Here is a 17585-nt window from a genome sequence, read left to right as displayed (position 1 = left end):
ATCCGGCAGAGAAATCGCTGACTGCATTTCGTCCACCTCTGCACATTGATCATTTGGCGTATCCTGCACTTTTCAGACTTTTGATTTCAGTGATTTTAATAGATCGTCCTGTCACCTTGTGAGCACGTCATCTTTTTTCTTTCGCTAGCCTTGGTTTTTAATATATATCTGATAATAAAGAGTTGAGGCGACACCCGTCCCATTATTATACCTTTCCCTGCAGCTGCGTCTGAAATACATATTGCTTACGGAAAGATTTTTGTGGTACTTAGAGACCCAAAATTGTCTTACGTCCATAACTTTAGGTATATAGGTTGGCAGTTTCTCTACACCACTTCATAGATTCGTAATTTAGCCCATTCGTTTTGAATTGGGCTTAATACCATTGTTCGGAATCGCCATAAATGAACTCTCCTCTGATCTTTATGGGATTTGGTGTTCCATGTAAGCGGGCAATTGTGCCATTGGTCATGCTGGACAGTCAACTGGTGACCGCCTGGTTACAATGCGTCATTGACTGTACTTCCTGCTGGTTGACATCATACGGCTACACCAGCACAAAAATTGGCCACTTAATAATTTCAGAAAAGGATACTGTAGATAACACGGCGAAGAACTTTTAGAATGATTTGGACAAGTTCATTATTTTTGTCTAAAACACTGATTTGTGTGTTTACCTACTGTTGTTGTACTGTGTTCCTTGAAACTGATAAGATACATCACATTGTTCATGATTGTAACCATGTATAGGAGTGAGGATGATTCATTACCGTTGTAACTTGTTATGATTGTGACCAGATCTACCTAGAGTTCATTACCTTTGTAACTAGTTCAGCTATCATAACTTTGGGGTCCAGTCACTGGACCCATTATGTACCTCTCTAATCTTTTGATTACCGCCCACAGGATGGGTATGGGGTGCATAATAAAGATATTAAACTGAACTAAACATAATAATGATAATAATAATAATAATAATAATAATAATAATAATAATAATAATATCTTTATTTACTACATATACAAGGTATACAGACCATAGCTGACATCAATGACATACTACTATATAGAAAGCTGCTTGTTATGCTGAGCATTTCCCGCAAATTAGGTCAGTTTTGTCCCAGGATGCAACCCATGCCAGTCCACTAACTGCCCATTTTAAACTGATGGATGAACAGGGACAGGGACAGCAGGTGTCTTATGGAAACACGTCCCTAATATTTTCCAGCCGTACTGGAGGAGATTCGAACTCCGGACCTCAATGTGTGAGCTGAGTGCGCTAACTTTTTAAGCACTTTTTACTTTATTCCCAATAACCAGAGGGGTGAATCTAGACGTAAGTGTTTAGTTCTAACCCAAGTTAATTTTAATGCCTACCTCTATTTTTGGTACATATTTAGTTTAAGAGCTGGGTGTGGGTTTATCCTAAATTTATAAGTTAAAATGACTATTAGTTGGCTTGTGCAATGAAGATCGTTATAGTCCGTGAAAATTAAAAAAAAAAAGAGTAATTTTTGCGTATATTTTGTTTAAAAAAATGAAATATTAAAAACCATTAATATTGCGGGCAACTAATGTAACTCAGCCTAACCCAATATAATCCAGCCTACCGTAATAAGATCTAATTCCCTAGATCAAGAGCCCCTCACCAGCGTCAAGGAACCTCCTTTGAGGGTTTTAGGGTTGAAATAATTAAAATTTACGGTCGTCTCGTCCACAAAAGTTGTGATATTGTGTGGTAAATGTTGAAAATGGTGTAAAAATAAGACATTCTCATGCTTCTGTAAAACATTCTCATGCTTCAGTAAGACATTCTCATGCTTCTGTAAGACATTCTCATGCTTCAATAAGACATTCTCATGCTTCTGTAAGTCATTCTCATGCTTCAATAAGACATTCTCATACTTCTGTAAGTCATTCTCATGCTTCAATAAGACATTCTCATGCTTCTGTAAGTCATTCTCATGCTTCAGTAAGACATTCTCATGCTTCAGTAAGACATTCTCATGCTTCTGTAAGTCATTCTCATGCTTCTGTAAGTCATTCTCATGCATCAGTAAGACATTCTCATGCTTCTGTAAGACATTCTCATGCTTCAGTAAGACATTCTCATGCTTCTGTAAGTCATTCTCATGCTTCTGTAAGTCATTCTCATGCTTCAGTAAGACATTCTCATGCTTCTGTAAGTCATTCTCATGCTTCAGTAAGACATTCTCATGCTTCTGTAAGTCATTCTCATGCTTCAGTAAGACATTCTCATGCTTCAGTAAGACATTCTCATGCTTCTGTAAGTCATTCTCATGCTTCAGTAAGACATTCTCATGCTTCAATAAGACATTCTCATGCTTCAGTAAGACATTCTCATGCTTCTGTAAGACATTCTCATGCTTCAGTAAGACATTCTCATGCTTCAATAAGACATTCTCATGCTTCAGTAAGACATTCTCATGCTTCAGTAAGACATTCTCATGCTTCTGTAAAACATTCTCATGCTTCAGTAAGACATTCTCATGCTTCAGTAAGACATTCTCATGCTTCTGTAAGACATTCTCATGCTTCAGTAAGACATTCTCATGCTTCAGTAAGACATTCTCATGCTTCAGTAAGACATTCTCATGCTTCTGTAAGACATTCTCATGCATCAGTAAGACATTCTCATGCATCAGTAAGACATTCTCATGCTTCAGTAAGACATTCTCATGCTTCAATAAGACATTCTCATGCTTCAATAAGACATTCTCATGCTTCAGTAAGACATTCTCATGCTTCAGTAAGACATTCTCATGCTTCAGTAAGACATTCTCATGCTTCAGTAAGACATTCTCATGCTTCTGTAAGACATTCTCATGCTTCAGTAAGACATTCTCATGCTTCTGTAAGACATTCACATGCTTCTGTAAGACATTCTCATGCTTCAGTAAGACATTCTCATGCTTCAGTAAGACATTCTCATGCTTCAGTAAGACATTCTCATGCTTCAGTAAGACATTCTCATGCTTCTGTAAGACATTCTCATGCTTCAGTAAGACATTCTCATGCTTCAGTAAGACATTCTCATGCTTCTGTAAGACATTCTCATGCTTCAGTAAGACATTCTCATGCTTCAGTAAGACATTCTCATGCTTCTGTAAGACATTCTCATGCTTCTGTAAGACATTCTCATGCTTCAGTAAGACATTCTCATGCTTCAGTAAGACATTCTCATGCTTCAGTAAGACATTCTCATGCTTCAGTAAGACATTCTCATGCTTCTGTAAGACATTCTCATGCTTCAGTAAGACATTCTCATGCTTCTGTAAGACATTCTCATGCTTCAGTAAGACATTCTCATGCTTCAGTAAGACATTCTCATGCTTCAGTAAGACATTCTCATGCTTCTGTAAGACATTCTCATGCTTCAGTAAGACATTCTCATGCTTCAGTAAGATATTCTCATGCTTCAGTAAGACATTCTCATGCTTCAGTATGACATTCTCATGCTTCAGTAAGACATTCTCATGCTTCAGTAAGACATTCTCATGCTTCTGTAAGACATTCTCATGCTTCAGTAAGACATTCTCATGCTTCAGTAAGACATTCTCATGCTTCAGTATGACATTCTCATGCTTCAGTAAGACATTCTCATGCTTCAGTAAGACATTCTCATGCTTCTGTAAGACATTCTCATGCTTCAGTAAGACATTCTCATGCTTCAGTAAGACATTCTCATGCTTCTGTAAGACATTCTCATGCTTCTGTAAGACATTCTCATGCTTCAGTAAGACATTCTCATGCTTCAGTGAGACATGAGTAAGACATTCTCATGCTTCAGTAAGACATGAGTAAGACATTCTCATGCTTCTGTAAGACATTCTCATGCTTCAGTAAGACATTCTCATGCTTCAGTGAGACATGAGTAAGACATTCTCATGCTTCAGTAAGACATGAGTAAGACATTCTCATGCTTCTGTAAGACATTCTCATGCTTCAGTAAGACATTCTCATGCTTCAGTAAGACATGAGTAAGACATTCTCATGCTTCAGTAAGACATGAATAAGACATTCTCATGCTTCAGTAAGACATTCTCATGCATCAGTAAGACATTCTCATGCTTCAGTAAGACATGAGTAAGACATTCTTATGCTTCAGTAAGACATTCTCATGCTTCAGTAAGACATGAGTAAGACATTCTCATGCTTCTGTAAGACATGAGTAAGACATTCTCATGCTTCAGTAAGACATGAGTAAGACATTCTCATGCATCAGTAAGACATTCTCATGCTTCAGTAAGACATGAGTAAGACATTCTTATGCTTCAGTAAGACATTCTCATGCTTCATTAAGACATGAGTAAGACATTCTCATGCTTCAGTAAGACATTCTCATGCTTCAGTAAGACATTCTCATGCTTCAGTAAGACATTCTCATGCTTCTATAAGACATTCTCATGCTTCAGTAAGACATGAGTAAGACATTCTCATGCATCAGTAAGACATGAGTAAGACATTCTCATGCATCAGTAAGACATTCTCATGCTTCAATAAGACATTCTCATGCATCAGTAAGACATTCTCATGCTTCAGTAAGACATTCTCATGCTTCAGTAAGACATTCTCATGCTTCAGTAAGACATTCTCATGCTTCAGTAAGACATTCTCATGCTTCAGTAAGACATTCTCATGCATCAGTAAGACATTCTCATGCATCAGTAAGACATTCTCATGCTTCAGTAAGACATTCTCATGCATCAGTAAGACATTCTCATGCTTCAGTAAGACATTCTCATGCTTCAGTAAGACATTCTCATGCTTCAGTAAGACATTCTCATGCTTCAGTAAGACATTCTCATGCATCAGTAAGACATGAGTAAGACATTCTCACGCTTCAGTAAGACATTCTCATGCTTCAGTAAGACATTCTCATGCTTCAGTAAGACATTCTCATGCTTCTGTAAGACATTCTCATGCTTCAGTAAGACATTCTCATGCATCAGTAAGACATGAGTAAGACATTCTCATGCTTCAGTAAGACATTCTCATGCTTCAGTAAGACATTCTCATGCTTCAGTAAGACATTCTCATGCATCAGTAAGACATTCTCATGCTTCTGTAAGACATTCTCATGCTTCAGTAAGACATTCTCATGCTTCAGTAAGACATGAGTAAGACATTCTCATGCATCAGTAAGACATGAGTAAGACATTCTCATGCATCAGTAAGACATTCTCATGCTTCAGTAAGACATTCTCATGCTTCAGTAAGACATTCTCATGCTTCAGTAACAGATTCTCATGCATCAGTAAGACATTCTCATGCTTCAGTAAGACATTCTCATGCTTCAGTAAGACATTCTCATGCATCAGTAAGACATGAGTAAGACATTCTCATGCTTCAGTAAGACATTCTCATGCATCAGTAAGACATTCTCATGATTCAGTAAGACATTCTTATGCTTCAGTAAGACATTCTCATGCTTCAGTAAGACATTCTCATGCATCAGTAAGACATGAGTAAGACATTCTCATGCTTCAGTAAGACATTCTCATGCATCAGTAAGACATTCTCATGCATCAGTAAGACATTCTCATGCTTAAGTAAGACATTCTCATGCTTCAGTAAGACATTCTCATGCTTCAGTAAGACATGAGTAAGACATTCTCATGCTTCAGTAAGACATTCTCATGCATCAGTAAGACATTCTCATGATTCAGTAAGACATTCTCATGCTTCAGTAAGACATTCTCATGCATCAGTAAGACATTCTCATGCTTAAGTAAGACATTCTCATGCTTCAGTAAGACATTCTCATGCATCAGTAAGACATTCTCATGCTTCAGTAAGACATTCTCATGCTTCAGTAAGACATTCTCATGCTTCAGTAAGACATTCTCATGCTTCAGTAAGACATTCTCATGCATCAGTAAGACATTCTCATGCTTCAGTAACACATTCTCATGCTTCAGTAAGACATTCTCATGCTTCAGTAAGACATTCTCATGCATCAGTAAGACATGAGTAAGACATTCTCGCGCTTCAGTAAGACATTCTCATGCTTCAGTAAGACATTCTCATGCTTCAGTAAGACATTCTCATGCTTCTGTAAGACATTCTCATGCTTCAGTAAGACATTCTCATGCATCAGTAAGACATGAGTAAGACATTCTCATGCTTCAGTAAGACATTCTCATGCTTCAGTAAGACATTCTCATGCTTCAGTAAGACATTCTCATGCATCAGTAAGACATTCTCATGCTTCTGTAAGACATTCTCATGCTTCAGTAAGACATTCTCATGCTTCAGTAAGACATGAGTAAGACATTCTCATGCATCAGTAAGACATGAGTAAGACATTCTCATGCATCAGTAAGACATTCTCATGCTTCAGTAAGACATTCTCATGCTTCAGTAAGACATTCTCATGCTTCAGTAAGAGATTCTCATGCATCAGTAAGACATTCTCATGCTTCAGTAAGACATTCTCATGCTTCAGTAAGACATTCTCATGCATCAGTAAGACATGAGTAAGACATTCTCATGCTTCAGTAAGACATTCTCATGCATCAGTAAGACATTCTCATGATTCAGTAAGACATTCTCATGCTTCAGTAAGACATTCTCATGCTTCAGTAAGACATTCTCATGCATCAGTAAGACATGAGTAAGACATTCTCATGCTTCAGTAAGACATTCTCATGCATCAGTAAGACATTCTCATGATTCAGTAAGACATTCTCATGCTTCAGTAAGACATTCTCATGCATCAGTAAGACATTCTCATGCTTAAGTAAGACATTCTCATGCTTCAGTAAGACATTCTCATGCTTCAGTAAGACATTCTCATGCATCAGTAAGACATTCTCATGCTTCAGTAAGACATTCTCATGCATCAGTAAGACATGAGTAAGACATTCTCATGCTTCAGTAAGACATTCTCATGCTTTAGTAAGACATTCTTATGCTTCAGCATCATATCGTTCCAGACTAAGGAGTTGAACTCTTCTCTAAGCTGAGACCCCTCATGGGAGGTTCCTTGATGCTGGGGAGGGGCTCTTGATCTAGGGAATTGGATCTGTGCTCTGGTTCCCTGAATTGAACCTGAATACCTTCCTCCCCACATGCGCTGTATAGTCCTACGGGTTTAGCGCTCCCCATGATTATAATAATAATCCAGGCTGAGGGACTGACCTACCTGAAGTATACCTGGACAGGGTTTCGGGGGTCAACGCCCCAGCGGCCTGATCAACCAGGCTGTTACTGTTGGCCGCACGCAACCCGATGTACGAACCACAGCCCTGCTGGTCAGGTACTGAGTTTAGGTGCCTGTCCAGCACCTTCTTGAAGACAGCCGGAGGTCGATTGGTAATCCCCCTTATGTATGGTCGGAGGTTGATGGACTGGTTATATCATCTTTACCTAGCCACTACGTTTATTTTGACAAACGAGAGCATAGGCATACATAAACATTATATCAGCGCATACATGGCAAGTATGTACCCACAGTACATTCTTTGTATTTGACTGATGAAGGCTGCAGTGTAGGCAAAACGTTTCAACAATAAAGATCTTCAAAAACTGCAAATGTCTTACTCGTCTGTACACCCACACACACTGAATACTAGCCTTAGATTGTCTAGGCATAAATGATGACTCTAATATTCTTACCTGGAGGGTGTTCTGGGGGGTCAACACCCCTGTAGCCTAGTCCATAACCAAGGCCTGATTAACCAGGTTGTTACTTCTGGATGCATGTAAACCGATGTATGAACCACAGCTCAACTGTGGTGCCTGTCCAGTACTTCTTGAAGACAGCCAGGGGTCTACTGGTAATTCTCCTTATGTATGCTGGGAGGCTTAAAAAGTATTCTTTTTTGGGCAAATGTATCCTGAATAACAGTTTGCACAAACAGTAACTGTTTTTTCCAGGGGTATGGATAGCTTGATTTTATTTAAAAAATAAAATGAAAGGCTGAGGTCATACAAGCTCCTAAAGTAGATCATTTTTTTTTTAAACATCGGCAGTTTCCCACCGAGGCAGGGTGACCCAAAAAGAAAGAAAAAACTGCCTGAAATACAAGGCATGCTAGAGGGCTTCTTTGGAATTAATATTTTATAGTATGTAAACCACACATTGTAAGCTTTGCAAGGAAATAAACATGATAGTGGCTTTCTTAGCAAACCAAAATTGTAATTACACACTAACCTTTACAAAGAAATAAAGATTTATCTTTATCTTTTATCTTTACTTTGACCATCATACATAATTACTGTCTTCGCAGAGGTGCTCAGTTACGACCGTTTAGACATCCCTCCAAACTGCCAATATCCTAAACTAAATATTGGTAGTATTTATTTTACAAATCCATCTTATTAGCACTCAGATTTATTTTATTTTCTTAACAGATGGAAAACGATGGGTATATGAAGGAAGATAGTTGCTGCAACTCTCAGAAACAGGATATCCACCCGACTGCTCCAGTCGGAAGCAGTACGACAGTTATTATTCAAGTAAGTTATTGTTTTATTCTTTGTATTTAGGTTTACTATTCTGTTCTCCATGTAGGTCTACTGTTTTATTCTCCATGTATGCTTACTTCTTTACTCCATGTAAGTCTAATGTTTTATTCTACATGTACAAGGTATACAGGCCCAGCTGACATCAGTGACATATGTACTATATAGAAAACTGCTTGTTATGCAGAGCATTTCAAACAAGTTAGGTAAATTTTGTCCCAGGATGCGACCCACACCAGTCAACTAGCACCCAGGTACAGTGGAGCCCTGGGTTTCGTCTTTATTCCATTCCAAGTCAGCCGAAAACCGATTTGTACGAAAACTGAAGTAATATTTTCCATAAGAAATAATCAATTAATCCATTCCTAACACCCAAAAATATTAACAAAAAATAAATTTTATAGAGAATAACTATAGTTTTACATACAGAAAACAATGAGAAATAAATATAAAGCACTAATGATATGGATAAATGATCATTAAAATCACTTTTACCTTTATTGAAGACTCTTGCTGGCGTATGGAAGACGGCAAGGAGGGGAGAGGTTATTGTTTGAAAGGGAAATCCCCCTCCAAAAGGACTTCAGGTATCAAAGCCCTGTCCTGGCACTAGGACCAGCTTGAAAGTCACTGGACCGGTCACACAAAAAATCTGTCCAGAGGCTTGTTTCTGGCGTCTCTTTAAGATTTGCCTAAAATGGGACATGGCATTGTCATTGAACATATTGCTGACACAGCTTGCAACAGCTCTGTTACGGTAATATTTCTCCACAAAACTTTGCACCTCACTAAACTTTGCACAAATGTCCTTAATCGCAGAGAAGGCTCGGAGTAATGCTCACTGAACAAGTAACAAAGGCAGACTGAGTCACAAACGTACAAGCAGCCATGTCCCGCGGGCAGGTGGACATGTCTGGTATAGACGATTTCCAAGCGGGTGTACGAAAACGGGAAATTTTGCTGAATAAGTGGTCAAAATCTGAATTGTACAATAACCAGACTGGAAGAAAACTGGGGTTCTACTGTACCTGTTTTACTGATAGGTGAACGTGGACAGCAGGTGTCCTATGGAAACACGTCCTAAATGTTTTTCATCCGTAACAGGAATCATCCCCCGGACCTCAGTGTGTGAGCTGAGTGCACTAGCAATTGAGCAATATGTAGTCCAGATATTTTATTCTCCATATAGGCCTGCTTTTATACTTTTTATACTTCATGTAGATCCTTTTTCATTCATGTAGGTCTGCCATTTTACTGCGCATGTAGCCCTACTTTTATATTCCATGTACAGTGGTACCCTGAGTTTCGGCCATAATTTGTTCCAGAAGGCTGCTCGAGTGCAGCTACCGAACAAATTTGTTCCCATAAGGAATAATGTAAATTAGATTAGTCAGTTTCAGACCCACAAAAATACACTTACAAAAGCACTTACATAATACACTTACATAATTGTTCAAGTTGGGAGCTGTACGAAACTCGGGGTACCACTGTATTATTATTATACAATCGAATAAAGTGCTACACCGACAAGGGTATATTCCATATAGACAAACTGTTTTCTACTCCTTGTAGCCCTGTTTTATATCCCATGTAGGTCTATTATATTTTGCACTTAGGCCTGTTTTTATACTTCATGTAGACATTTTTATTAACGTATAGGACAGCTGTTTCATTCTTGACATATGTCTAGTTTCTGTGTTTGTTATTCTCCATGTAAGCCTACAATTCTGCTCCCAAGTACTGTCTTATTTTCTATAGTTTGCCCTGGGTACATCCTGCTCTTATATGTATTCATAAAAAATAATTTACATATTGTCCTGTCTCAGGTAGGCCTACTGTCTAGCAGCTTCTTCCTAATTCATTACGTATTACAGTGGACCCCCGCATAACGATCACCTCCGAATGCGACCAATTATGTAAGTGTATTTATGTAAGTGCGTTTGTACGTGTATGTTTGGGGGTCTGAAATGGACTAATCTACTTCACAATATTCCTTATGGGAACAAATTCGGTCAGTACTGGCACCTGAACATACTTCTGGAGTGAAAAAATATCGTTAACCGGGGGTCCACTGTATTATATTGATAGTTGCATTCATGAGGAGCACTAAACTCATTGGGGTCATACAGTGCCTGAATGCATGGGAGGAAATCAGGTTTGATCCAAGGATGGGAAAGTTAGGTTCAATACCTTGGGTCAGGAGCCCCTAGCTAGCACAAAGGAACCTCTCTTGAGGGGTTTTATATTCTCAAGAAAGCATTAAGCCCAAATGAGTCATAAAGTTTTATTTTTATTATTATTATTATTATTATTATTATTATTATTATTATTATTATTATTATTATTGATGGTGAAAGTTTTTCTTTTTTTGCATCATGCTGCCTCAGTGGGAGACAGCCAGCATATTGCAAAAAATTATTATTATTATACAATAGGGAACACTTAACCCATAAGGGTTATACTCCCCATGAGGAACTTCAGATACTATATAACATTGCCTTGTCTTTGTTTTACAGGGTGATAGTGTGTTACCTCAGACTTCATGCCAATGCATTGAGAAGCAAGACACCTGCACATGTTCATCATCAGCACCAAAAACCAAGGTCAGTCACTATTCCTTTTGTGTGCATTGACTTACACGAAGCTGGAGTTATGAAAAGCTAGGACACCTTTCTCAGACTGCATAGTGGCTGAAATATATCTAGTTGATAACTTTTTTTTTCAACATGTCGGCCATCTTCCACTGAGGCAGGGTGACCCAGAAAAGAAACACTTTCATCATCATTCACACATAATCACTGTTTTTGTGGAGGCAGTTCAGATGTCACTCCAAACCCCTCCTTTAAAGTGCAAGCAATGTACCTCCCACCTCCAGGACTCAAGTCCGGATAACTAGTTTCCCTGAATCCCTTCACAAAATATTACCCTGCTCACACTCCAACAGCTCATCAAGTTCCAAAAACCATTTGTCTCCATTCACTCCTATCTAACACACTCACACATGCCTGTTGTATGTCCAAGCCCTTTGCACACCAAACTTGATTTACCCCCTTCCTCCATCCTTTCCTAGGATGACCCCTACCCCTTCTCCCCTCCACTACAGATAACTTGCTTGCGAATACATATTTTCAAATTAGATAAATTTCTGGTATTTTTTTTTTACAGTACTGTATATATATTTCTCTATACTGTAATACCCGTAAGGCACACTTCATCTGTCTGTCCAAATAAGGGAAAATGTACTGTATACAGCCTCCCCTCACTTAGCAACGTACTCGTTTACTGATGCCTCAGACTTACAACAGGCTCTCTGACCAGTATGCATACCTATATAATGTATATTAGAGCTGATTTCCTTTAATCTATTTATTACATTATACATTACACTACTGTATAAACATTTAAAAATACACCAGAAATGTTATAAATGGTGCAAAAGTGACATTAAAACAATATAAAAAATAGTTGACACAAACCCACTACCATTATAGTATGCTCCTCACTTAGCGATGAATTCGTTTATCAACTTGGTCTTAGGAACAGAACTCCGTCGTTAAGTGAGGAGGGACTGTACTGTATTTAAAAATTTATATCATGGATGAAAAAACTGACATAGTATGCCCTGTTTTATTTAGTTTTAATTAAGTGTAAAAAGTAATATTTATCACATACCTGTGTACTATAATTTAAAAAGTTGGCATAAACTGCAGTTGTACAATTTCATCTTTCATCCTCTACAGGTTGAGCTGGTAACTTGGGTCAAACCAAAGGGTTGGATGCTCTTGGTTATCATCGTGGCATTTGTAGCATGGTCAGCCATCTACTTCACACTGTCTGGTCTGGATAAGATCTAGTCAAGGCCACTCATAAGGCAACCAGTAGTAGTAGTATTTTATAATATAAATTTTCAATATGTTAGTCTTTTGCCAGATTAGAATATAATGGGGCAGATAGATTTTTATTAAAACAAATGTAAATTATAAGGAACTTTAGGTAATGGCTGAGTCTGCAGTGGACTCTCGGACTATTGTTGTAAACCCAGATGTACAGAATATGGAGAAAGAGACAAATGCAAAAGATTTCAAGTCCAAAGATAATCAAACTGGAAATCTTAAAACAGAAAAAAGAGATAAATTAAAGTCAACAACACAGCAAAACATCTCAGAGCAAGATAATGTAAAAGATTGTCCTGTAAGAAAGGAAAACAATGAAAATCACAATACCAGTCAAGAAGACAGCAAGGTAAGTACAGTGTTAATGCCATTACTGTACTGTACTTTAATAACTTGTATTTTATATTCATCATTTCATTTTTTAAATCACAGGAAACATTAAACCCAAAGGGGTCATACAGCAACTGGGAGGCATTCAGGTTTGATCCAGGGAAGAGGAGGCAAGTCTAGTTCTTTGGATCAAAAGCCCCTCACTGGCACATCTTTAAGCCCTACTTCTATACATTTTTTTTTTCAACAAGTCGGCTGTCTCCCACCGAGGCAGGGTGACCCAAAAAGAAAGAAAATCCCCAAAAAGAAAATACTTTCATCATCATTCAACACTTTTACCTCACTTACACATAATCACTGTTTCTGCAGAGGTGCTCAGAATACAACAGTTTAGAAGTACAGTATATACGTATAAAGATACACAACATACATGTATACATATAGTATTATGGTATTTACTATACAGTGGACCCCCGGTTAACGATATTTTTTCACTCCAGAAGTATGTTCAGGTGCCAGTACTGACCGAATTTGTTCCCATAAGGAATATTGTGAAGTAGATTAGTCCATTTCAGACCCCCAAACATACACGTACAAACGCACTTACATAAATACACTTACATAATTGGTCGCATTCGGAGGTGATCGTTATGCGGGGGTCCACTGTATGTTGTGTATCTTTATACGTATATGCTTCTAGACTGTTGTATTCTGAGCACCTCTGCAAAAACAGTGATAATGTGCGAGTGTGGTGAAAGTGTTGAATGATGATGAAAGCATTTTCTTTTTGGGGATTTTCTTTCTTTTTTGGGTCACCCTGCCTCGGTGGGAGACGGCCGACTTGTTGAAAAAAAAAAAAATTCTGTATACATATTTGTGTTTGCTAGTCACTGTGTCTTATGATGTGCAGTATAAATACAAAATTTAAAATATTTATTAAATGCTCTCTGCCTGTTATTATTATAATATTTATAGGGAAATACATTCTAAACCATTAGGGCCATGTTATATTTATGGGGAACCATTAAACCCATAATGGTCATGCAGTTTCTGGGGAATGGCAAATAATAAAGTTTGATCCTAGGATCAAAAGCCCTAAATCAGCATCGAGACATTCCCTGGAAAGACACCTTGGGTATTATTAGCCTACATCCTGTGTTTTATATCTGCAGGTACACGTGTGCCATTCTTGCCAACATTTGTATGGCAAGAACAGTGAAATTGTCATCATACCTTCCAATCTTAACCACACTCATGATCACGTCCAACACCATTCAGCATTCAAACCATGGAAGGCGCGCAAGTATGATCTATTCAGGTTCAGTACTTTATATTGTACATTATTTTTTATTAACACATCGGCCGTCTCCCACCAAGGCAGGGTGGCCCGAAAAGGAAAAACTTTCATCATTCACTCCATCACTATCTTGCCAGAGGTGCGCTTACACTACAGTTATAAAACTGCAACATTAACACCGCTCCTTCAGAGTGCAGACACTGTACTTCCCATCTCCAGGACTCAAGTCCAGCCTGCCAGTTTCCTTGAATCCCTTCATAAATCTTACCTTGCTCACACTCCACAGCATGTCAAGTAGTAAAAACCATTTATCTCCATTCACTCCTATCTAACACACTCACACATGCTTGCTGGAAGTCTAAGCCCCCTCGCTTGGACTATACTGTATTCCTATTTATATGCAGAACTTACAGATTATTCATTTAGTTTGTTCCAACTCAACTTTTGCTTATTTATACTTTTATTACCATAATTCATGGAGTAACATTAAATTTCCAAGTATTATACAGTGGCTTGGGAATGAAGCAATCAGGTTTGGATTAAGAGCCATTCATTAGCACTAAAACATCCCTTCCCATTGAAGGACTTTGTCAATGATTGTATCAATTTTCTCTACATACTACTATTTGCAAAATTACTCCATAACAGATTTATACATTCTCTTGTTGTGATGTAGCACTGTATAGGTCACTGCAGCTGATAATTTTTACCCATGATAATTTCTAGTGTAATATTATTTATTCATAATACTTTAAGTGTGTTAGCAACTGAAATACTCTGTAGATATTATTATTGCTTCATAGTATTATTACTTCTCTTAATAAAGAGAAAAAGCCAATAGGAAAATACAGTACGCACTAGTTTTTAGATCATACAAGAAAAAATGAATACCATATTCTTCTCTAATTATTTCATGTTACAAGTTAGAGTTTGTCACCTACTGATTACAATCTCTCTTACAGATATGAGGATCTATGTGCATGCCCAGAGAGTGGAAGAGAAGATCAAGGTAACAGTACAGAACACCAAACTTCTGTGTGGCAAAATCTTATACCTCGCAATGCACCCTGGTGGCCCCGCACCAAGATTATTCTACTGGTCATTGCTGGAATCTTGCCATGGGTTTTCCTGGTTATTTATTTGGTCTTTACTTACAAGACATCCTCCTAAGATGAGCTGTGACTAGGCAACCACAACCTCCTACGATTGATAGAAATAATGCTAATATGGGAAAGTGGAGAAGAATTCTCCCTTTCTAAGCCATGTGTGTTGTAAGAGGTGACTAAAATACTGGGAGTAAGGAGCTAGTAACCCCCTTTCCTGTATAAATTACTAAATGTAAAAAGAAAAACTTTCGTTTTTCTTTTTAGATCACCCTGCCTCGGGAGATGGACGGTGTGTTAAAAAAAATGCTAACACGATGTAGCACCACCTTAAGCACCTAGCATCCAGGTATTTTTGGATTTGTATCCTGGTTAGTTGTAGGATATTTCATTTGCATTTCAGGTTTGCAAATGTGTTAAAAACTTTATTGCCATTTGTGCATTCCATTTTATAACTTAATATGTTGTGGCCAGTTTTTTTTAATCATTATCTGTATATTCATTATTATTATTACATTCAGCCATTATCATTATGCAGTACAGTACTTTATAATGCTCACCTGGGTAAAGAATTAAAATGTTATGGAACACAGTTATAATGTGCAGTACTAGGGAATAAGCTTACCATTTGCAATTTTTATTCATTTGAGGTACTTTTATTTTTTTTTTACCTCAGTGATCATTTCATGCCAAGGCAGAGTGATGAGGTATATATATACAGTATACATTACAAATGTACTCAGCACAAAATACAGTGGACCCCCGCATAACGATTACCTCCGAATGCGACCAATTATGTAAGTGTATTTATGTAAGTGCATTTGTACGTGTATGTTTGGGGGTCTGAAATGGACTAATCTACTTCACAATATTTCTTATGGGAAAAAATTCGGTCAGTACTGGCACCTGAACATACTTCTGGAGTGAAAAAATATCGTTAACCGGGGGTCCACTGTAGTATGTAGACTGCATAATTTTATTTTTTGTTGGGCCACATATTTGTATGAATAAAAAAGACCTTGTATATTTTGTATATAGTTTCAATTGAAGTAAATTAAAATTTTATAAAGTTACTGTTAGCATCCTCTTACAGGTTTAGTGCCTTCCATGAATGTAATAATAAAATAAAAAATAGTAATTATAATAATAGATACTGTTTAAGACTATTTTCAGTTTTACTTGTCTTTTAACCCGTAAACGGTCCAAACGTATATATACGTTTTTTCAACATTTGAAAGTATGTAAAAAAAGTAGATCTTCTTTTTGTTTTTTTACATTTGAAAATGTGTAAAAAAAACTTTGATCTATTTTTTTTTTGTTATACAGTGGACCCCCGCATAACGATCACCTCCGAATGCGACCAATTATGTAAGTGTATTTATGTAAGTGCGTTTGTACGTGTATGTTTGGGGGTCTGAAATGGACTAATCTACTTCACAATATTCCTTATGGGAACAAATTCGGTCAGTACTGGCACCTGAACATACTTCTGGAGTGAAAAAATATCGTTAACCGGGGGTCCACTGTATTTGAAAATATGTAAAAAAAACGTAGATCTACTTTTGTAGCACTACACATGTGAACGTAGATCTGCTTGGACTGTTTACGGGTTAACTGTTGTCTTAACATGATTATATAAATTTTTGTCAGTTACGTTCAAAGTTGTAACATTAAATAGGAACCCTCAAATGTTAAAGGTGACACAATACATACATTCTTCAAAGTTTCACATTTCCTCCATCATACAGACTGAAAGCTCCAGTTAAAGTACAGTACAGTATGTTCAAACAGATAAAGAGTATTTTCTGTTGGTTGACAACAGATAGTTTATGAATATTGAGTAAAAAAAATTTGAAGGTCAACAGGATTTGTTTGTGTAAGCATCAACAATTAAGTGGTAAAGATAATTCTCAAGTGTTTGATACATACATTTACAGAACATGTATTAGTTATTGATGAAATTGTTATTTTATTCCTAAGAAGCTACATAGTATTTACTGGACCATATTCTGTAACTTGTATATTGTGTATCAGTATGTTGGTTGCTTGTATAGTGCTGTGTATTTCCACATAGATATAATTCACACACGTAATGTTATCAGATATTTTTTTAAATCTGCGTAAGTGAGAAGTATAATGTTATTATGCTCTTGTGATCAGAGTACAGTATGTCTTTCAACTGTTATATTAAAGAATAAAATAAAAAAATATAATTTTAAAAATAAAGACTATAGAATGTATAATAGTTTAATATCCAAATTTTCCATGAAAGGCACAGTATTTAAAAATATACAAATTATAAATTTAATACAGCTTTATCATACATAATTATTATAATATAGTAACATCATTTTCCTTAAGTGTATACATATGAAACAGTACTCAATAATAACCCATGTGGAGACAAACACAGGAGATTGATTGATCTGGATATTTTGACCCCTCTCTGGGATCATCTGAAGAGAATCCCAT

General features: G+C 37.1%; 1 protein-coding gene across 11 annotated transcripts in view; it reads left to right on the top strand.

Annotated features, from left to right (window-relative positions):
* The window catches only part of LOC128704118 (uncharacterized), a 44131-nt gene extending 26775 nt beyond the window's left edge, over nucleotides 1-17356 (top strand). For all 11 annotated transcript variants that reach the window (XM_070099163.1, XM_070099156.1, XM_070099167.1 and 8 more), the window contains 5 exons: nucleotides 8380-8484; nucleotides 11007-11093; nucleotides 12231-12732; nucleotides 13886-14016; nucleotides 14973-17356. In XM_070099163.1, coding sequence (XP_069955264.1) covers nucleotides 8380-8484; nucleotides 11007-11093; nucleotides 12231-12344 — 306 coding nt within the window. In that variant the 3' untranslated portion in view covers nucleotides 12345-12732; nucleotides 13886-14016; nucleotides 14973-17356. The remainder of the gene's footprint in view (nucleotides 1-8379; nucleotides 8485-11006; nucleotides 11094-12230; nucleotides 12733-13885; nucleotides 14017-14972) is intronic.
* The last annotated feature ends 229 nt before the right edge of the window (nucleotides 17357-17585 follow it).

The sequence above is a fragment of the Cherax quadricarinatus genome, chromosome 66, assembly GCF_038502225.1.
Source record: "Cherax quadricarinatus isolate ZL_2023a chromosome 66, ASM3850222v1, whole genome shotgun sequence".
Classification (NCBI taxonomy): Eukaryota; Metazoa; Arthropoda; class Malacostraca; order Decapoda; family Parastacidae; genus Cherax; species Cherax quadricarinatus.
The sequence above is the reverse complement of the archived record's forward strand: the minus strand, read 5'-3'. Positions and strand labels throughout refer to the sequence as shown.